The following is a 22,431-nucleotide window of genomic DNA, read 5'->3' on the forward strand; positions in this document are numbered from 1 at the left end:
CTGCAGTTGTGGAAATGTCATGATTTAATTCTCAACATTGAAGGCATGGAGCACTGCATAGGTATTCATAATTTCCAATCCACTTTCTTACAAAATGAATACTCGAAAACATTCAAAGATTTATATACCACAAATGTACAACATACAAAAGGTGTCGCTTCAAAGCCAAACTGCAGAGAATTCCCAAAACAAAACCAGTACAAAAAGGTAATAGATTGATCGCTTATCATAAAGTCAGAACTGATCCCAGATCAGTTTCATGATTGCCGATGCTTAAATGGTTCATGTTAGAATTTCAGCAAGGTGAGCTGATCTTAGATCTTTGCCTAAGGGCAACTTACTTCCAGAGTGATATGAGAGGTAACTAAAAAAAATGAGGGAAACATCTTAACTGAATATCTTAACTGAGGCTATGTCCGAAATACACCCTATTCCCTATATAGTGCACTGCTTTTGACCAGAGACAAATGTGCACTATATAGAGTATAGGGTGCCATTTGAGATGGATCCAAACTCTGGTTCTCTGTTCATCCAATAAGAAAAGAGAAAACAAACACATGTTCATCTGAAGACCCCAGTCTTTATGCTTATGAAAAGAAAGATACTTATGCTGTTAGATGCTTCACTTAAGCTCAGACAACATTAAAATAACATGTTTTTTATGGTTTAAAAAGGCAATAAGGAGCTCAATGTGAACGCGCAAGAGGCCCCTGGTTTAAAAATAAGTTGAAGTTTGGTCCCATATTCATCTATTTGAACAGTTTAATGTCTTGTGAGTTGCTATGGTCTACGAGGCAGGGAGATGCTTAGTTGAAGAATAGTTTGATCTCAGTCAGTCAATCTCGTTATGAAAGGCAGTGATTAAGCTGAGCTCAGTTTGGTGCTTAAATCACCTAATAAAACTAATCTTAAAAATAAAATACAAATCTTACTGGAGAGTGCACAGTAGTCATAATAACAGACATAGATAGTTTGATAAAAATGAAAGACAAATAAATACCTATACATAAGAAAAAAGCAAAACCCTTTTTACAATAAATAGCCAGTGTTTCTAAAGACTTCAGGTATCCAGTTTCTGTAACTCATGTTGGAAAGTTAGAAAGCATGAAGTCCTTGAAAACACTAGCAGACAAAACAAAGATGGAGTATTGGTGTGAGATGGTGTCCGGAGGAACGGATCGGCTCCACCCTCCCTCATATCCTCTCACTAACCAACTATCTCTATCCATCTCTCCATCCCTACCTCATCCTCCTCTACTCTCCTTCAACATACCCAACCCTTCTCCACCACCATCTCTCCCTTTCACAGTCTCAATCTCCTCTATCCATCTGATGGAAGTAAGAAACTCTCTCTATCCACCCCTCCTTATCCCGAAATAAACTATCCCTCGCTCCTTCTCTCTGGTAGAACATACAGGCCACAACGACAGAGAAGATATAGTAACTGTAGAATATAGATTTGTTTGGTAGAGGTCCAGTCCTCCTCCTATCCCTCCTCCCTCCTTTCTCTCTGTCATAGGCAGTAGATGGATCCATTTGAGTGTCTCTCAGTTGTCTTTCTTCTTCTGTCCAGGGAGGCTGCAGGTCGGCTCCTCTGTGTTGTAATGGTCCACACTGAACCCGTTGGTCAGCGGGACGGTGTGGGGGGTAGAGGGGGTTTCCCTGGAGGAGAGAAGGTACTCCTGAGCAAAGTCTGGGTGCTGCACCACAAACCGACAGAAGTCATCTACAGATGGATATAGAGAGGGACAAACAGAGAGGGAGATTGTAATGGCAGGGTTGACCGTGATCCCGTTAGTTGGATTTTATTACATTTTAGTCATTTAGCAGACGCCCTTAACGCCGAGTGTGACTTACAGTGCATTCAGCTTATAGTAGTTAGGTGACACAACCACATATCACAATCATAGTTGGTAAAACCTTTTCTTCAAATAAGCAACTATCAGCAAAGTCAGTGCTGGTGATGAAAGACAAGTGCAAGTCTTAGCGCAAGAAAGGCAAGGGTGTTAGTGTGTGATATTACCATGTGTGATCTTCCCTGCGTCAAGTGTGTCGATTGCTGAGAACAACTCTGTAACGTCGACCTCTGCTACTCCCAACGCCGTTCTCAAAATGGACGCCAGCTCTTTTTCCACGATCGCCCTGTCCTCCTTCGCCTCGTACATCTGACCGGGGTCAGGACATAGGACAGTTATAATGCTTTAGAGCAGACAGTTATTTTATAATGCTTTATAGTAACAGGCATGGGGCTATCATAGTATCTAGTAATAGCAGTCATAGGGCTCTTATAGTGTTTCATAGGAACTGTTATAATGCTTCATTGTCTTTCACTCACTCCAAAGGCGAGCCTGAGGGTGTCCATGGCTTTAGAGGGTTGACACACCACAGACAGGGCTATCACATACTCCCTGACATCTATTTGGCCATCTCCATGCTTCAGAAAGAAAGAGGGCGCAGAAGAGAGAGAAAGATATTTATTTCTACTCATTTTGATTGCATGAATAAAAGTAGTGTGTGTGGGATACTACTGGTATGTGAGTTGTGTGTGGCGTGTATTAGATACCTACCTGGTTAAAAAGGCTGTGTAACTCTGTGAGCATGTCCGTCACAGGTAGGTCGAGGTACTGAGCAAAGTCCTCCAATCCCAGTCTGTATCCCCAAATGTTCCTGGCTCTGCTAGCCTGCTGCTGTAAGACTGTATCTGTAGTCCCTGTTCTCAACCTGCACATAGAGAACATTTGGTTAAGAACTACATTTCCCACTACTGTCCAGGAGTGTGGCTAGAAGCTAATGAAGTGGTATTTAAAGTTGAGGTCACAACAGGGGAATTGCAGTGGGGGTCGCAAAATAACACTATATATACACACAGTATCTACACACACACACACACAGAACAAAAATATAAACAACATGGAACAATTGCAAAGACTTTACTGAGTTACAGTTCATTTAAGGAAATCAGTCAATTGAAATAAAATAATTAGGCCTTAATCTATGGATTTCACGACTGAGAATACAGATAGAGGCATGGATCAGAAAACCAGTCAGTATCTGGTGTGACCACCATTAGCCTCATGCAGCGCGACACATCTCCTTCACATAGAGTTGATCAGGCTGTTGATTGTGGCCTGAGGAATGTTGTCCCACTCCTCTTCAATGGCTGTGCGAAGTTGCTGGATATTGGCGGGGAACTGGAACACACAGTTGTAAACGTAGATCCAGAGCATCCCAAACATGCTCAATGGGTGACATGTCTGGTGAGTTTGCAGGCCATGGAAGAACTTGGACTTTTTCAGCTTCCAGGAATTGTGTACAGATGCTTGCAACATGGGGCCGTGAATTATCACTCAAACATGAGGTGATAGCAGCAGATGACTGGCATGACAATTGGCCTCAGGTTCTCATCATGGTATCTCTGTGCATTCAAATTGCCATTGAAACAAAAATGCAATTGTGTTCGTTGCTCATGCCTGCCCATACCATAACCCCACCATGGGCCACTCTTTTCAAAACGTTGACATCAGCAAACCGCTCGCCCACGCGACACCATACATGCTGTCTGCCATCTGCCAGGTACAGTTGGAACCGGGATTCAACCGCGATGAGCACACTTCTCCAGCGTGCCAGTGGCCATCGAAGGTGAGCATTTGCCCACTGAAGTCAGTTACGACACTGAACTGCAGTCAGGTCGTCAAGAGTACAGATTATTTTATAGGACAATACACAAACGTTATTGAGAAAGACAATTAGAAAAATAAAATTGTATTGAGTGAATGCATTTCTCTTAGTCTTGATAGGAGAGACGAAAATTGAATGAAGGTTACTTGTTGATGTGAAAATCTAAAGTGACAGATTTTAAGGTTGTAAAATATTTGGCAGAAACATTTTAAAAAAAGGGTCCCGCTGAAAAATAGATTGAAAACCACTGGTTTAATGACTAAATCAAGTACATCTCAAATACTTTGAAATACTGTATGATCTAGTATCTTAAAGTATTCAACATACAGTGCATTCCAAAAGTATTCAGACCCCTTGACTTTTTCCACATTGTTATGTTACAGCCTTATTCTAAAATGTATTAAATATTTTTTCCCCCTCATCAATCTACACACAATACAGCATAATGACAAAGCAAAAACAGGTCGAGACATTTTTGCAAATTTATACATAACTGAAATATCACATTTACAAAAGTTTTCAGACCCTTTACTCAATACTTTGTTTAAGAACCTTTGGCAGCGATTACAGCCTCTAGTCTTCTTGGTTATGACGCTACAAGCTTGGCACACCTGTATTTGGGGAGTTTCTCCCAGTCTTCTCTGCAGATCCACTCAAGCTCTGTCAGGTTGGATGGGGAGCGTCGCTGCACAGCTATTTTCAGGTTTGAAACACAGTTGTTTCAGGTCTCTCCAGAGATGTTCGATCAGGTCCAAGTCCGGGCTCTGGTTGGGCCACTCAAGGACATTCAGAGACTTGTCCTGAAGCCACTCCTGCCTTGTCTTCCCTGTGTGCTTAGGGTCGTTGTCCTGTTTGAAGATGAACCTTCGCCCTAATCTGAGGTCCTGTGCGCTCTGGAGCAGGTTTTCATCAAGGATCTCTCTGTACTTTGCTCCATTCATCTTTCCCTTGATCCTGTCTAGTCTCCCAGTCCCTGCCGCTGAAAAACAACCCCACAGCATGAGGCTGCCACCACCATGCTTCACCGTAGGGATGGTGCCAGGTTTCCTCCGGACGTGACGCTGAGCATTCCGGCCAAATAGTTCTATATTGGTTTCATCAGACCAGATAATCTTGTTTCTCAGAGTCTTTAGGTGCCTTTTGGCAAACTCCAAGCAGGCTGTCATGTACCTTTTACTGAGGAGTGGCTTCCGTTTGGCCACTCTACCATAAAGGCCTGATTGGTGGAGTATTGCAGAGAGGATTGTCCTTCTGGAAGTTTCTCCCATCTCCACAGAGGAACTTGAGAGCTCTTTCAAGAGTGACCATTGGGTTCTTAGTCACCTCCATGACCAAGGCCCTTCTCCCCTGATTGCTCAGGTTTGGCTGGGCAGCTAGCTCTAGAAAGAGTCTTGGTGGTTCCAAACTTCTTCCATTTAAGACTGATGTGTTCTTGGGGACCTTCAATGCTGTAGACATTGTTTAGTACCCTTCCCAGATCTGTGCCTCGACACAACCCTGTCTCAGAGCTCTATGGACAATTCCTTCGACCTCATGGCTTGGTTTTTGCTCAGACATGCACTGTCAACTGTGGGACCTTATATAGACAGGTGTGTGCGCCTTTCCAAATCATGTCCAATCAATTTAATTTATCGCAGGTGGACTTCAATCAAGTTGTAGAAACATCTCAAGGATGATAATGGAAACAGGATGCACATTAGCACAATTTCAAGTCTCATAGCAAAGGGTTTGAATACTTATGTAATACATTTGCAAACATTTCTAAAAACTGTTTTTCACTTTGTCATTATGGGATATTGTGTGTAGATTTTTTTATTCCATTTTAGAATAAGGATGTAACAAAATGTGGAAAAAGTCAAGGGGTCCGAATACTTTCCAAATGCACTGTATCCATTTGACACAGAGCTGCCTGTTTCCTTAGTGCTATTTTCCAGTATTATCAGTAAGCCCAATAGTACTTCCCAGTATTATCAGTAAGCTCAGTAGTATTTCTCAGTATTATCAGTAAGCCCAGTGCTATTTCCCAGTACTATCAGTAAGCCCAGTAGTATTTCAGTAATATTTCTCAGTATTATCAGTAAGCCCAGTAGTATTTCAGAAATATTTCTCAGTATTATCAGTAAGCCCAGTAGTATTTCAGTAATATTTCTCAGTATTATCAGTAAGCCCAGTAGTATTTCAGTAATATTTCTCAGTATTATCAGTAAGCCCAGTAGTACTCCAGTAATATTTATCAGTATTATCAGTAAGCCCAGTAGTATTTCAGTAATATTTCTCAGTATTATCAGTAAGCCCAGTAGTATTTCTCAGTACTATCAGTAAGCCCAGTAGTATTTCAGTAATATTTCTCAGTATTATCAGTAAGCCCAGTAGTATTTCAGTAATATTTCTCAGTATTATCAGTAAGCCCAGTAGTATTTCAGTAATATTTCTCAGTATTATCAGTAAGCCCAGTAGTATTTCTCAGTATTATCAGTAAGCCCAGTAGTATTTCAGTAATATTTCTCAGTATTATCAGTAAGCCCAGTAGTATTTCCCAGTATTATCAGTAAGCCCAGTAGTATTTCTCAGTATTATCAGTAAGCCCAGTAGTATTTCCCAGTATTATCAGTAAGCCCAGTAGTATTTCTCAGTATTATCAGTAAGCCCAGTAGTATTTCTCAGTATTATCAGTAAGCCCAGTGCTATTTCCCAGTACTATCAGTAAGCCCAGTAGTGTTTCAGTAATATTTCTCAGTATTATCAGTAAGCCCAGTAGTATTTCAGTAATATTTCTCAGTATTGTCAGTAAGCCCAGTAGTATTTCTCAGTATTATCAGTAAGCCCAGTAGTATTTCAGTAATATTTCTCAGTATTATCAGTAAGCCCAGTAGTATTTCCCAGTATTATCAGTAAGCCCAGTAGTATTTCTCAGTATTATCAGTAAGCCCAGTAGTATTTCAGTAATATTTCTCAGTATTATCAGTAAGCCCAGTAGTATTTCTCAGTATTATCAGTAAGCCCAGTAGTATTTCTCAGTATTATCAGTAAGCCCAGTAGTATTTCAGTAATATTTCTCAGTATTATCAGTAAGCCCAGTAGTATTTCAGTAATATTTCTCAGTATTATCAGTAAGCCCAGTAGTATTTCTCAGTATTATCAGTAAGCCCAGTAGTATTTCTCAGTATTATCAGTAAGCCCAGTAGTATTTCAGTAATATTTCTCAGTATTATCAGTAAGCCCAGTAGTATTTCAGTAATATTTCTCAGTATTATCAGTAAGCCCAGTAGTATTTCTCAGTATTATCAGTAAGCCCAGTAATATTTCTCAGTATTATCAGTAAGCCCAGTAGTATTTCTCAGTATTATCAGTAAGCCCAGTAGTATTTCTCAGTATTATCAGTAAGCCCAGTAGTATTTCCCAGTAGTATCAGTAAGCCCAGTAGTATTTCTCAGTATTATCAGTAAGCCCAGTAGTATTTCCCAGTATTATCAGTAAGCCCAGTAGTATTTCCCAGTATTATCAGTAAGCCCAGTAGTATTTCCCAGTATTATCAGTAAGCCCAGTAGTATTTCTCAGTATTATCAGTAAGCCCAGTAGTATTTCAGTAATATTTCTCAGTATTATCAGTAAGCCCAGTAGTATTTCAGTAATATTTCTCAGTATTATCAGTAAGCCCAGTAGTATTTCAGTAATATTTCTCAGTATTATCAGTAAGCCCAGTAGTATTTCTCAGTATTATCAGTAAGCCCAGTAGTATTTCAGTAATATTTCTCAGTATTATCAGTAAGCCCAGTAGTATTTCAGTAATATTTCTCAGTATTATCAGTAAGCCCAGTAGTATTTCAGTAATATTTCTCAGTATTATCAGTAAGCCCAGTAGTATTTCTCAGTATTATCAGTAAGCCCAGTAGTATTTCTCAGTATTATCAGTAAGCCCAGTAGTATTTCAGTAATATTTCTCAGTATTATCAGTAAGCCCAGTGGTATTGCCCAGTATTATCAGTAAGCCCAGTAGTATTTCTCAGTATTATCAGTAAGCCCAGTAATATTTCTCAGTATTATCAGTAAGCCCAGTAGTATTTCTCAGTATTATCAGTAAGCCCAGTAGTATTTCTCAGTATTATCAGTAAGCCCAGTAGTATTTCCCAGTAGTATCAGTAAGCCCAGTAGTATTTCTCAGTATTATCAGTAAGCCCAGTAGTATTTCCCAGTATTATCAGTAAGCCCAGTAGTATTTCCCAGTATTATCAGTAAGCCCAGTAGTATTTCCCAGTATTATCAGTAAGCCCAGTAGTATTTCTCAGTATTATCAGTAAGCCCAGTAGTATTTCAGTAATATTTCTCAGTATTATCAGTAAGCCCAGTGGTATTGCCCAGTTTGACCAGTAAACCACTAGTATTAGTCTTAGTATTTCCCAGTAAACCCAGTATTATTTTCCAGTATGACAACGAGGTACAGGAGATCGCTCATACCCTACCTACGCATTCAGACACTTAAACGGAAATAGATTGTAAGAGATTAGAATAAACATTTCTAGAATTTTTAAATACTCTTATTTTATTCAACGTCAATCTTTTGTTATGAACAGCAAAACAAGTCAGTGTTCTTAAACTGTTAAGGACGTGTAATAATGCTGAAAGACCAATGGTAAAGTCAACTCACCCGAGCCTTCGAGCGAGTCTATTGAACTGCAGTAGGCTGCTGTTGGTAGGGACACGCAACGGGCCCTTTGCTTGACTCAGCTGGCAGTCATCAAATGACAGGTCTGTGATGGGCAGCTCCAGGGCCCTATCAGAGCACAGAGAGGGCTGTCAGGACCCGCCCCTGACATGTCAGATATACTGTATACAATTTATAACATTTTTTGACATGTGTTTTTCTGGATTTTTTTGTGTGGTTATTCTGTCTCTCACTGTTCAAATAAACCTACCATTAAAATGATAGACTGATCATTTCTTTGTCAGTGGGCAAACGTACAAAATCAGCAGGGGATCAAATACTTTTTTCCCCTCACTGTATGTGGCGGGCATTTCGAGAAGCACAAGAAACACAGATTTACACTGAGTTTACATCTGTCTAAGCTTGATATAAGGCCACAGACACAGTACTAACTTGGCCATGATGTGTCTGACATTGTTGGCGAACAGAGCAGGGTTGTTCTTCTCTTCCTCTGAAGGAGTGTAGAGCGGTAGGTACTGGAGGGAGAGAAAAAGTCATATCACCCGTCCATCTTCCGTTTCTTTTTCTTCACATTCTTTTGTCAATGTCTGTAAGCAGGAAGATGCCCCACTGTCTAATACGCCGCCGTCAAATAACCCCTTACCTCAAAAAATAACCCTTACCTCAATCTCTATGGGGTTGTGAAACTGGCACAGTGTCAGCCACAGTATCTCAAACCTGAGTAGAGAGAGTGAGAGAGTAATCAGTTCATTCAGAAAGGGAAAAGGAGTTAGAAGGAAAGACTGACGTGGGGGGGGGGGGGGTGAGATGAAAGAACAGAAAGAGAGGGAAGTTGTGCAGGGGGATATTGTGAAGATTAACCACAGGCCTGAATACACAACAGCATCCTCTAATCTAAATCATATTGCCAGACCTCTCCACAAAAAACAGAAAGAGGGCGATCGAGGGAGAAGAGTAATAAAGAGGAGAGAGAGAAAAGAGAGAGAGAGCAAAATAAAAAATGTAAAACGAGGAAGAGATACTCACGCTCCAGGGCCTTGCCATGTCCATGTGATGGTATCCTGTCAGAAGAGGAAGAAGAAATGGGTTACACACCGCAGGACTGGGGTTTACAGACGCTGCATCTCCTCTGCTTACTGAGATACATGAACCGGGATCAAATCGTACATGATTGTCCGTTTTTTCAAAAGGTCAACTCAAGTCACCTATTTTCGGACGAGTTGCATTCGTCAAAAGATGGACCATTCGTGATTTTTGTGTCAGACAATCATCTCCGTTGTCATTCATCCAACAACCGATAACTCCCATTTAAAAGCATTGGATCCATTCGAAACACTCGGACACAAAATCCCAGTGTGTTCATTGGTTACACACAGCAGGACTGAGGCCTACACAGGGGCTTCCTCTCCACTCTCCTTTGTCTGCACTGGTCTGAAAACACTGGACAGCTGAAAGCAACATGGAGGATCGTCTACTTGAGACTTGCTTTTTTTTACTTTCAGTTATTTTGTGCTATTGCAGGAAAAGGAAAGGAGGAGATGAGGAGAGCAAGCCACTGTAGACTATTGAGATGCAGGAAAGGAGACGAGGAAAGGAAGCCACTAGACTATTGAGATGCAGCCGGGGAGTCTCTCTACTGCACATGGCTTTCTAGTTCAAGTTAGAGCAGGTAGTCACAGGTTTATAATTAATGAGGGTGTGAAGGGGCAGTGGAGAGAAGGACATGAAACCTGAGGGAGGGAGAGAGCACAAAGACAGCGAGAGAGAGAGATTAACTATCACTCCAGACGAGCATGAAGCCACTCTGCACGGACACAGACGGACTCACACCGTGAGAAGAGAGAAACCGTCAACGGAGGGAGGGAGAGAAGGATAGGTATGTAAAGGAAAGCAGTAAGGGAGAGAGGGATGGTTTGGAGGAGAGGAGGGAGGAAAGAAAGAAAGAAAGCAGAGCTTAGTTGTGCGTTCACCATTTTGTTGGGGTAACGCAGGACTACTGGTTGAACTGGAACTGCTGGAATGAAGGCCCCTGAGGCGAGAGAAAGAGAGAGAAAAGTTACTGAGTGAGTATGTGTCTGTAGTTTTTTAAAGAAGCATATTCATACTAGGCTTTGGCAGTATACCCTAAAACGGTGTATTTGCAAATAGCCACGGGATGTTTTTTTAATACCGTCAACACCGGAAAATGATTATTTTTTAAGAAAAAAATTAAATACATTTTAATATTTGTTGCTACTTTAAGTAAATACCTGCAGTCAACTTGTGTAATACGTTAGGGAATGTAGCAGATCGTACTCTTCTTTTCACTGGTCACATAATTATTTTGATAATGAAGCTTACAAGCAAACAACAACGAGAGACTTGTGAGTCACGCGCCGGGTGAATGTTTGCCAGCTAGACCTCCTAACTATTAAGTTAACTAAATTATTTTCAGTTGTGCATTTGGTTTGCTAATTTAGGAGCTAGCTAGTTATCTAGCTAAGTGGTTAGCTTCATGCATAAGTATTAAGCTTCTCTTGGTAACATCAGATAATCCCTTCCTGGATCAAGAGCCTTGCTGTCTAATACTTGTTTTATGCGTGCAGCAAACTGAGTAGCATTTCTGAGTTACATGCATGACCTTATGAGCTGGGATGTCTGTCCTGCAAATAGTTTGTCAGAGACTGTATAAAATGTTTGCAATACCCTAGTTAGCATTTAGCTTGCATTCACAATGGGACTTTACATGTACTTGATAGCATTGCTAACCCTTGCATTAAAGAGGCTAAGTGGGGTTGGAAAATAGTGCCCCTTGTGTTCATACAAGGTCAGTATGAAGGTATGACAATCTGGATACTGCCCAAGCCGAATTCATGCTGGGTGGATGACTGTCTTTCTGTGTGTGTACGATGACTGAGGTTCGGACAACCCTCACCCCGGGGACACACAACATCACCAGCCTGTGATAATGAATACAGTAGTACAGCCTGGTCATGAGACTGCTGAAGACTACCCTGACCTCTGGCTGCAATGGAACAATTACCACTAGGATACTGTAGGAATAGAGACTCTGGATGACACAGTTGAAGTCGGAGGTTTACATACACTTAGGTTGGAGTCATTAAAACTAGTTTTCCAACCACTCCACAAATTTCTTGTTGACAAACTATAGCTTGGCAAGTCGGTTAGGACATCTACTTTGTGCATGACACAAGTAATCTTTCCAACTATTGTTTACAGACAGATTATTTCACTGTATCACAATTCCAGTGGGTCAGAAGTTTATATAAACTAAGTTGACTGCGCCTTAAACAGCTTGGAAAATTCCAGAAAATGATGTCATGGATTTAAAAGCTTCTGACAGGCTAATTGACATCATTTGAGTCAATTGGAGGTGTAGCTGTGGATGTATTTCAAGACCTACCTTCAAACTCAGTGCCTCTTTGCTTGACATCATGGAAAAATCAAAAGACATCAGGAAAAAACATTGTAGACCTTCACAAGTCTGGTTCATCCTTGGCAGCAATTTCCAAATGCGTGAACGTACCACGTTCATCTGAACAAACAATAGTTTGCAAGTATAAACACCATGTGACCATGCAGCCGTCATACCGCTCAGGAAGGAGATGCGTTCTGTCTCCTAGAGATGAACGTACTTTGCTGCGAAAAGTGCAACTCAATCCCAGAACAACAAAGGACCTTGTGAAGATTCTGGAGGAAACAGGTACAAAAGTATCTATATCCACAGGAAAACGAGTCCTATATCGACATAACCTGAAAGGCCGCTCAGCAAGGAAGAAGCCACTGCTCCAAAACCACCATAAAAAAAGTCAGAATACGGTTTGCAACTGCACATGGGGACAAAGATCGTACTTTTTGGAGAAATGTCCTCTGGTCTGATGAAATAAAAATAGAACTGTTTGGCCATAATGACCATCGTTATGTTTGGAGGAAAAGGGGGAGGCTTGCAAGCCAAAGAACACCATCCCAACCATGAAGCACAGGGGTGGCAGCATCATGTTGTGGGGGTGCTTTGCTACAGGAGGAACTGGTGCACTTCACAAAATAGATGGCATCATGAAGTAGGAAAATTATGTGGATATATTGAAGCAACATCTCAAGACATCAGTCAGGAAGTTAAAGCTTGGTCGCAAATGAGTCTTCCAAATGGACAATGACCCCAAGCATACTTCCAAAGTTGTGGCAAAATGGCTTAAGGACAAGAAAGTCAAAGTATTGGAGTGGCCATCACAAAGCCCTGATCTCAATCCTATAGAAAATTTGTGGGCAGAACTGAAAAAGTGTGTGCGAGCAAGGAGGCCTACAAACCTGACTCAGTTACACCAGCTCTGTCAGGAGGAATGGGCCAAAATTCACCCAACTTATTGTGGGAAGCTTGTAGAAGGCTACCCGAAATGTTTGACACAAGTTAAACCATTTAAAAGGCAATACTACCAAATACTAATTGATTGTATGTAAACTTCTGACCCACTGGGAATGTAATGAAAGAAATGAAAGCTGAAATAAATAATATTCTCTGCTATTATTCTGACATTTCACATTCTTAAAATAAAAGTGGTGATCCTAACTGACCTAAGACAGGGAATATTTACTAAGATTAAATGTCAGGAATTGTGAATAACTGGGTTGAAATGTATTTGGCTAAGGTGCATATAAACTTCCGACTTCAATTGTATAAATACATTAATTAGAGTGAGAGAGAGAGATATGAAGGAGACATATGAAGGTCTGTGTGAGAATGACTTGTTAGAGAACCATTTTAGTACAGTGGAGAGGAAGAGATGAGAGGGAAGAAGAGAGCCAGTCAGAGGACTAAACAAGAAAATACGCATTGGTCAGAGACACCAACAACTAAGAGGGACAAAACTACACAGACAATTCACATACCGCCTCAACAGATCCATAGATGACGCAATCGCTATTGCACTCCACACTGCCCTTTCCCACCTGGACAAAAGGAACACTTAAGTGAGAATACTGTTCATTGACTGCAGCTCAGCGTTCAACACCATAGTGCCCTCTAAATGCATCACTAAGCTACGGACCCTGGGGATAAACACCTCCCTCTGCAATTGGATACTGGATGTTGACGATCCACCCCCAGATGGTGAGTGTAGGCAACAACACATCTTCCACGCTGACCTTCAACACGGGGCCCCTCAGGGGTGCGTGCTTAGCCCCCTCCTGTACTTCCTGTTCACTCACGACTATGTAGCGGCACAAGACTCCAGCACCATCATTAAGTTCACTGACGACACAACGGTGGTAGGCCTGATCACCGACGGCGAGACAGCCTACAGGGAGGAATTCAGAGACCTGGCAGTGTGGTGTCAGGACAACTACCTCTCCCTCATCGTCAGCAAGACAAAGGAGCTGATCATGGACTACAGGAAACGGAGGGCCAATCACGCCACCATTCACGTCGACAGGCCTGACGGGCCGCCCCCAGGTGGTGAGGGTAGGCAACAACATCTCCTCCCCGCTGATCCTCAACACTGGGGCCCCACAAGGGTGCGTTCTGAGCCCTCTCCTGTACTCCCTGTTCACCCACGACTGCGTGGCCACGCACGCTTCCAACTCAATCATCAAGTTTGCGGACGACACAACAGTGGTAGGCTTGATTACCAACAACGACGAGACGGCCTACAGGGAGGAGGTGAGGGCCCTCGGAGTGTGGTGTCAGGAAAATAACCTCACACTCAACGTCAACAAAACTAAGGAGATGATTGTGGACTTCAGGAAACAGCAGAGGGAACACCCCCCTATCCACATCGATGGAACAGTAGTGGAGAGGGTAGCAAGTTTTAAGTTCCTCGGCATACACATCACAGACAAACTGAATTGGTCCACTCACACAGACAGCATTGTGAAGAAGGCGCAGCAGCGCCTCTTCAACCTCAGGAGGCTGAAGAAATTCGGCTTGTCACCAAAAGCACTCCCAAACTTCTACAGATGCACAATCGAGAGCATCCTGGCGGGCTGTATCACCGCCTGGTACGGCAACTGCTCCGCCCTCAACCGTAAGGCTCTCCAGAGGGTAGTGAGGTCTGCACAACGCATCACCGGGGGCAAACTACCTGCCCTCCAGGACACCTACACCACCCGGTGTCACAGGAAGGCCATAAAGATCATCAAGGACATCAACCACCCGAGCCACTGCCTGTTCACCCCGCTATCATCCAGAAGGCGAGGTCAGTACAGGTGCATCAAAGCTGGGACCGAGAGACTGAAAAACAGCTTCTATCTCAAGGCCATCAGACTGTTAAACAGCCACCACTAACATTGAGTGGCTGCTGCCAACACACTGACACTGACTCAACTCCAGCCACTTTAATAATGGGAATTGATGGGAAATTATGTAAATATATCACTAGCCACTTTAAACAATGCTACCTTATATAATGTTACTTACCCTACATTATTCATCTCATATGCATACGTATATACTGTACTCTATATCATCGACTGTATCCTTATGTAATACATGTATCACTAGCCACTTTAACTATGCCACTTTGTTTACATACTCATCTCATATGTATATACTGTACTCGATGCCATCTACTGTATCTTGCCTATGCTGCTCTGTACCATCACTCATTCATATATCCTTATGTACATATTCTTTATCCCCTCACACTGTGTACAAGACAGTAGTTTTGGAATTGTTAGTTAGATTACTTGTTGGTTATTACTGCATTGTCGGAACTAGAAGCACAAGCATTTCGCTACACTCGCATTGATATCTGCTAACCATGTGTATGTGACAAATAAAATTTGATTTGATTTGATTTGAGATGGTTGAGAGCTTCAAGTTCCTTGGTGTCCACATCCCTAACACAGTCGTGAAGAGGGCACGACAACGCCTCTTCCCCGTCAGGAGACGGGAAAGATTTGGCATGGGCCGCAGATCCTAAAAAAAAGTTCTACAACTGCACCATTGAAAGCATCTTGACTGGCTGCGTCACAGCCTTGTTTGGCAACTGCTTGGCTTCTGACCGCAAGCCACTAGTGCGTACGACCCAGTACACCACTGGGGTCGAGCTCCCAGCCATCCAGGACCCCTACACCAGGCGGTGTCAGAGGAAGGCCCTAAAAATGGTCAGACTCCAGCCACCCAAGTCACAGTCTGTTCTCCGCTCCCGCAGAGTAAACAGTACCAGAGCTCCAAATCTGGGACCAAAAGGCTTCTGAACAGCTTCTATTCCCAAGTAGAAGTGTTATTTAAAAATATTTTCTGCTTCTCACCCCATACCCACATGTACATAGTACTTGGTACCGGTACTCCTTGTATATAGCTTCGTTATTGTCATTTTATTGTGTTACTATTTTATTTTATCCATTTGCAAATGTTCTTACTTTTTAACTGCATTTTTGTAGAGAGATTTGAAAGACGGGAACAGGGTTGGATAAACAGGGATTTAAAGCTGGGATTTGGGGAAATGTGGTCAATTAAATTCTTGATATTTAAATATATCTAACTATTCACCCGTTTCATAAGCCAAAATATAAGAATGTTATTCCATTGTTTACAAACAAGAATTTAATCAAACAATGACTAGCTTCAAAATATACTTTAGTCTATGAATTGGAGTGGTTACATTTCCCTAGCCCTATCCCCCAGCTGGATACCCTAACAAATGGTGGGGACACCATTTTATGCTTTTTTAAATCCCAGAATGTAGTTTAAACCCAGACAGGGTGAGACAGAGTTAGACAAGCATGGCTTATGGGGACAGGAGGTTGACACTGGGTTGAAACAGAAGGGATTACTCTATGGGGACAGTCACAATGAAGAGGGGTCACTACAGTGGGAACGCACACACAAACAGAACAGACCCACACAGTAGACACACAACCACACACTATCCAGAGACAAAGAGAGGGAGAGACAAAGAGACAGACACAGACAGAGAGCGCGAGCGAAAGACACAGACAGAGAGCACGAGCGAAAGACACAGACAGCGAAAGACAGAGCGAGCGAAAGACACAGACAGAGAGCGCGAGCGAAAGACAGACAGAGAGCGCGAGCGAAAGACACAGACAGAGAGCGCGAGCGAAAGACACAGACAGAGAGCGCGAGCGAAAGACACAGACAGAGAGCGCGAGCGAAAGACACAGACAGAGAGCGCGAGCGAAAGACACAGACAGAGAGCGCGAGCGAAAGACACAGAAAAAGAGGGCAAGCGAAAGACACAGACAGAGAGCACGAGCGAAAGACACAGACAGCGCGAGCGAAAGACACAGACAGCGAAAGACAGAGCGAGCGAAAGACAGACAGCGAAAGACAGAGCGAGCGAAAGAGAGAGCGAGCGAAAGAGAGCGAGCGAAAGAGAGCGAGCGAAAGAGAGAGCGAGCGAAAGAGCAAGCGAGCGAAAGAGCAAGCGAGCGAAAGAGAGAGAGAGAGCGAGCGAGCGAGAGCGAGCGAGCGAGAGCGAGCGAAAGAGAGAGAGCGAGCGAAAGAGAGAGAGAGCGCGAGCGAAAGAGAGAAAGCGCGAGCGAAAGAGAGAGAGAGCGCGAGCGAAAGAGAGAGCGAGCGAAAGAGAGAGCGAGCGAAAGAGAGAGAGAGAGCGAGCGAAAGAGCGAGAAAGAGCGAGAGCAAGAAAGAGAGAGAGCGAGAGCAAGAAAGAGAGAGAGAGAGACGAGCGAGACCCTGGGTCTCGACTCCACCCTGTGCAACTGGTTTCCTGGACTTTCTGACGGGCCGCCCCCAGGTGTTGAGGGTAGGAAACAACGTCCCAACCCCGCTGATCCTCAACACTGGGGCCCCACAAGGGTGCGTTCTCAGCCCTCTCCTGTACTCCCTGTTCACCCATGACTGCTTGGCCATGTACGCCTCTAACTCAATCATGAAGTTTGCAGACAACACTACCGTTGTAGGCTTGATTACCAACAACTATGAGATGGCCTACAGGGAGGAGGTGAGAGCCCTCGGAGTGGTGTGCCAGGAAAATAACCTCACACTCAATGTCAACAAAACAAAGGCGATGATCGTGGACTCCAGGAAAGAGCAGAGGGAACACCCCTCTATCCACATCGACGGGACAGTAGTGGAGAAGGTGGAAAGTTAAGTTCCTCCGCGTACACATCACAGACAAACAAATGGTCCACCCACATAGACAGCGGTGAAGAAAGCGCAACAGCGCCTCTTCAACCTCAGGAGGCAGAAGAAACTTTTACAGATGCACAATCGAGAGCATCCTGTCGGGCTGTATCACCGCCTGGTATGGCAACTCCTCCGCCCATAACCGCAAGGCTCTCCAGAGGGTAGTGCGGTCTGCACAACACATCACCGGGGGCAAACTACCTGCCCTCCAGGACACCTACACCACCCGATGCCACAGGAAGGCCAAAAAGATAATCAAGGACAACAACCACCCAAGCAACTGCCTGTTCACCCCGCTATCATCCAGAAGGCGAGGTCAGTTTAGGTGCATCAAAGCTGGGACCGAGAGACTGAAAAACAGCTTCTATCTCAAGGCCATCAGACTGTTAAACAGCCATCACTAACATTGAGTGGCTGCTGCCAACATACTGATTCAAATCTCTAGCCACTTTAACAATAAAAATTGGATGTAATAAATGTATCATTATAGTGCCCCCTCTTGAAACTATATTTTTATGTTTGGAAAAATAAATGTTCCCAAAGTAAACGGCCTATTTCTCAGGACCAGATGCTAGAATATGCATACAATTATGATACTGTTTTTATAATTGTGTAATATGATTTTTGACTGTTTAATGAAGAAAAATACAATTCCCTTTTGATTTGAACTAAATCAGAGGACCGCCCCTGAGCCCAGTTAAGGTCAGGCCTCCTGGGACAGCCCAGCCATTCCGAATATAACCCAACTTTGAGAAATTATCAGCAGACCGAGCTTACCTCAATTACGAGATGGCTAAAGGTTGCAGACCATGTTTTTCTCCATTAGGAGGACAAAGGTTGTAGCTCATTGCTGGTTAACCTCTAGCGTCGAGCAATCCCGTATCTGGGAGCGTAATCATAGCCTCAAGCTCATTACCATAACGCAACGTTTCCTATTCATGAAAATCGCAAATGAAATGAAATAAATATATTGAAACACAAGCTTAGCCTTTTGTTAACAACACTGTCATCTCAGATTGCTTTAACCAAAGCTACACAAGCATTTGTGTAAGAGTATTGATAGCCTAGCATAGCATTAAGCCTAGCATTCAGCAGGCAACATTTTCACAAAAACAAGAAAATCATTCAAATAAAATCATTTACCTTTGAAGAACTTCAGATGTTTTCAATGACGAGACTCTCAGTTAGATGGCAAATGTTCATTTTTTCCAAACATATTATTTGTGTAAGAGAAATAGCTCCGTTTTGTTCATCACGTTTTGGCCAAGAAAAAAAAAACGAAAATGCAGTCACTTACAACGCCAAACTTTTTTTCAAAATTAGCTCCATAATATCGACAGAATCATGGCAAACGTTGTTTAGAATCAATCCTCAAGGTGTTTTTCACATATCTATTCGATAATCAATCAGTGGTGGCAGCTGTTTCTCATCAGAAACAAACGGAAAAATACTGCAGCTGGAGATTACGCAATAATTGCGACAGAGGACACCAAGCGACCACCTGGTAAATGTAGTCTCTTAGGGTCAATCTTCCAATGATATGCCTACAAATACGTCACAATGCTGCAGACACCTTGGGGAAAACGTGGAAAAGGTAAGCTGACTCCTAACTCCTCCACAGCCATATAAGGAGTCATTGCCATGAGGCGGTTTCAAAAAATGCGGCACTTCCTGATTGTATTTTTATCTGGGTTTTTTCTGTAACATCAGTTCTGTGGCACTCACAGACAATATCTTTGCAGTTTTGGAAACGTCAGAGTGTTTTCTTTCCAAAGCTTTCAATTATATGCATAGTCGAGCATCTTTTCGTGACAAATGATCTTGTTTAAAACGGGAACGTTTTTCATCCAAAAATTAAAAGAGCACCCCCTATATCGAAGAACTTAAACTCTTAGACTATCGATACCGACAGAATAAGAACAAGTCTTTGATATTGATTACTAGTCTGCAGCTAGGAATTCGGCATCATTGAACGCGAAGAACGACAACCGCCAAAACATCCATTCTATAACGAACACTCTGAACAATCCCCTCTAACCACAACCGATAGAGAGAGGGAGAGAGACGGACAATTCTACAAAATAAATTAACTTTTCACCAGCGATCAAGATGACACACTGCGCGTAAATATATATATTGATTGCAATTGTTCCCGAATGAGTGAGCGTTCATGTGCTAAGGATTAGCATTTCAATTGTTATAATTATCACTTTGTAGTGACTTCTTAGTTGACCCCCACTTGACCCCCACTTCCCCTTTTGTCTAATAAGCCGCCATGCCGGTTTAGCTCACTAGGGTGCATTCTCATTACATTTACCTTGTTTGTTTGTTTGTTTATGCATTTCTGTGAATTACTTAGTTATAAATAAATGATTAAGACAATTGATGTATGGATAACTCATAGTGAAGACTGGGTTTGTGCAGATTACCAACAATTTACGACGTTTGGAATGAGACTAACGTGAGGTAAAGTAAATAATTCATTAATTCGAAGACTAATTGGTCAGATAAAATATCTGAAAAGTTATTTTAGGAAATGATAACTTTGTAATCTGAATATTTTTCCTTGGTGCCCCAACTTCCTAGTTAATTAGTTACATGATTAATCAGTTGATCGAGTAGTAACTAATTACAGAGAATCTTTGATAAAAACTATCAGTCTTCAGTTAATGATAGTAAAGACACAACATCTGCATGTGACCAATAACATTTGATTTGACAGACAGACAGACAGCAAGAGAGAGAGAGAGAGCGAGAGCGAGACAGAGAGTGAGAGTGAGAGTGAGAGTGCGAGAGCGAGAGCGAGAGCGAGAGAGACAGAGAGACAGAGAGAGCGAGAGAGAGCGAGAGCGAGAGCGAGAGACAGAGAGAGCGAGAGAGAGAGACAGAGAGAGCGAGAGAGAGAGACAGAGAGAGCGAGAGAGAGAGACAGAGAGAGCGAGAGAGAGAGACAGAGAGAGCGAGAGAGAGAGACAGAGAGAGCGAGAGAGAGACAGAGAGAGCGAGAGAGAGAGACAGAGAGAGCGAGAGAGAGAGACAGAGAGAGCGAGAGCGAGAGAGAGAGAGAGCGAGAGCGAGAGAGAGAGACAGAGAGAGCGAGAGAGAGAGACAGAGAGAGCGAGAGAGAGAGACAGAGAGAGCGAGAGAGAGAGACAGAGAGAGCGAGAGAGAGAGACAGAGAGAGAGACAGAGAGAGCGAGAGAGAGAGAGCGAGAGAGAGAGACAGAGAGAGCGAGAGAGAGAGACAGAGAGAGCGAGAGAGAGAGACAGAGAGAGCGAGAGAGAGAGACAGAGAGAGCGAGAGAGAGAGACAGAGAGAGCGAGAGAGAGAGACAGAGAGAGCGAGAGAGAGAGACAGAGAGAGCGAGAGAGAGAGACAGAGAGAGCGAGAGAGAGAGACAGAGAGAGCGAGAGAGAGAGACAGAGAGAGCGAGAGAGAGAGACAGAGAGAGCGAGAGAGAGAGACAGAGAGAGCGAGAGAGAGAGACAGAGAGAGCGAGAGAGAGAGACAGAGAGAGCGAGAGAGAGAGACAGAGAGAGCGAGAGAGAGAGACAGAGAGAGCGAGAGAGAGAGACAGAGAGAGCGAGAGAGAGAGACAGAGAGAGCGAGAGAGAGACAGAGAGCGAGAGAGAGACAGAGAGCGAGAGAGAGACAGAGAGCGAGAGAGAGACAGAGAGCGAGAGAGAGACAGAGAGCGAGAGAGAGAGAGAGAGCGAGAGAGAGAGAGAGAGAGAGCGAGAGACAGAGAGCGAGAGAGAGACAGAGAGCGAGGGTATGAGAGCTTGGTCAGCATAAAGAAGAACACATACCAGGCTTGAATGTGATGAGGCAGGATCTGTTGGTACATGTCCCCTCTGGAAATATCATTATCTGCACACACACACACAGTACATTTCATTTGACATAGAAGATTGAGGAGGATTGGTCTTTACGTTAACACAAGCCGGCAGTGTGTGTGTTACCTGAGGCCACTCCCCTCCAGCATGGGCTCTGCGTTTGATCTCCTCAACTGTCTTCCTACGAGAATCCTGGTCCGACCGCGACACGAACACTGGCCTTATGAACTTTATCAAAGCTGGTGGGGCAGGGAGAAAGAGAAGCAAAAGAGGGAGAGCGGAGAGACAGAAGGGGGGGGGGAGACAGAAGGGGGCGGAAGAGAGGTGGGGGAAGAGGGAGAGAAGGGGAGGAGTGAGAGACGGATAAGAGAGGGAGGGAAATAGAGAGATGATAGAGAGATTAGTGATTAGCACAGCATTATGACTAATAATAAGAATGTTACGCGATAACCCAGAATATGCTAATCATTAACACCTGGTCTCACCACCTCTACCTCTCTCCCCTCCACTCCCCTCCCCTCCCCCTTCATGTCCAGTCTGATGTGAGTTAGTGAGGTTATCAGTCAGTATCTATCAGAAGACTGTGGTTCTCACCGGCCCTGATGGAGACAGAAAGAAATGAGGAAGACTATACTACCAGAGAGAGAGAAAATGAAGGCTACAGTACACACTTCCCTAGACAGTGAGACAGACTAAAAAAGCCTGACAAATGAGGAAGAGGCAGGGAGGGAGTGCGAGAGAAGAAGGGAACGAGGTAGACAATGGTATTTAATGAAGATGATGAGGATGACTACTCACTGCCCCAGACGGGGATATTCTTGCTCTCGGTCTTCATGACGATAGAGGCCATGGTCATGGTAATGGGGATGGCGTCGAAGTAGGACGAGTGAGGGGCCAGGGTGAGGATGGGCGCCTGCGAGGGCGGGGCCGGTTCCCCTTTCACCGTCACCCAATGGAAACCTCCACAGAACCACATGGCTCGCATGATCACCCTCAGGGCTATGTCACAGATCCTGTAGGAGAGAGACAGGGTGAGGGTGTGTCTGATTAACTGCTATTTACACAGGTAAGTCAATTAAAGACATGCTCTGGAACTTTGGCAACTTCTATGTATTTTTGTAAACCTCCCACTTTGGGCTGGATGCAT

At 43.5% G+C, this 22,431-nt stretch overlaps 1 protein-coding gene across 1 annotated transcript in view; it reads right to left on the reverse strand.

Annotated features, from left to right (window-relative positions):
- Positions 1-6: 6 nt before the first annotated feature.
- Positions 7-22,431, reverse strand: part of LOC110496461 (lysophosphatidylcholine acyltransferase 1) — a 36,542-nt gene continuing 14,117 nt past the window's right edge. The window contains exons 3-14 of the mRNA XM_021572388.3: positions 22,083-22,297; positions 21,411-21,523; positions 21,258-21,318; positions 10,312-10,370; positions 9,368-9,402; positions 9,004-9,058; positions 8,774-8,856; positions 8,324-8,449; positions 2,568-2,721; positions 2,336-2,434; positions 2,024-2,165; positions 7-1,726 (exon numbers count right to left, since the gene is read on the reverse strand). Coding sequence (XP_021428063.1) covers positions 1,548-1,726; positions 2,024-2,165; positions 2,336-2,434; positions 2,568-2,721; positions 8,324-8,449; positions 8,774-8,856; positions 9,004-9,058; positions 9,368-9,402; positions 10,312-10,370; positions 21,258-21,318; positions 21,411-21,523; positions 22,083-22,297 — 1,321 coding nt within the window. The 3' untranslated portion in view covers positions 7-1,547. The remainder of the gene's footprint in view (positions 1,727-2,023; positions 2,166-2,335; positions 2,435-2,567; positions 2,722-8,323; positions 8,450-8,773; positions 8,857-9,003; positions 9,059-9,367; positions 9,403-10,311; positions 10,371-21,257; positions 21,319-21,410; positions 21,524-22,082; positions 22,298-22,431) is intronic.

Source organism: Oncorhynchus mykiss, chromosome 18, assembly GCF_057628025.1.
Source record: "Oncorhynchus mykiss isolate SJ-2025 chromosome 18, ASM5762802v1, whole genome shotgun sequence".
In the NCBI taxonomy this organism is placed as follows: Eukaryota; Metazoa; Chordata; class Actinopteri; order Salmoniformes; family Salmonidae; genus Oncorhynchus; species Oncorhynchus mykiss.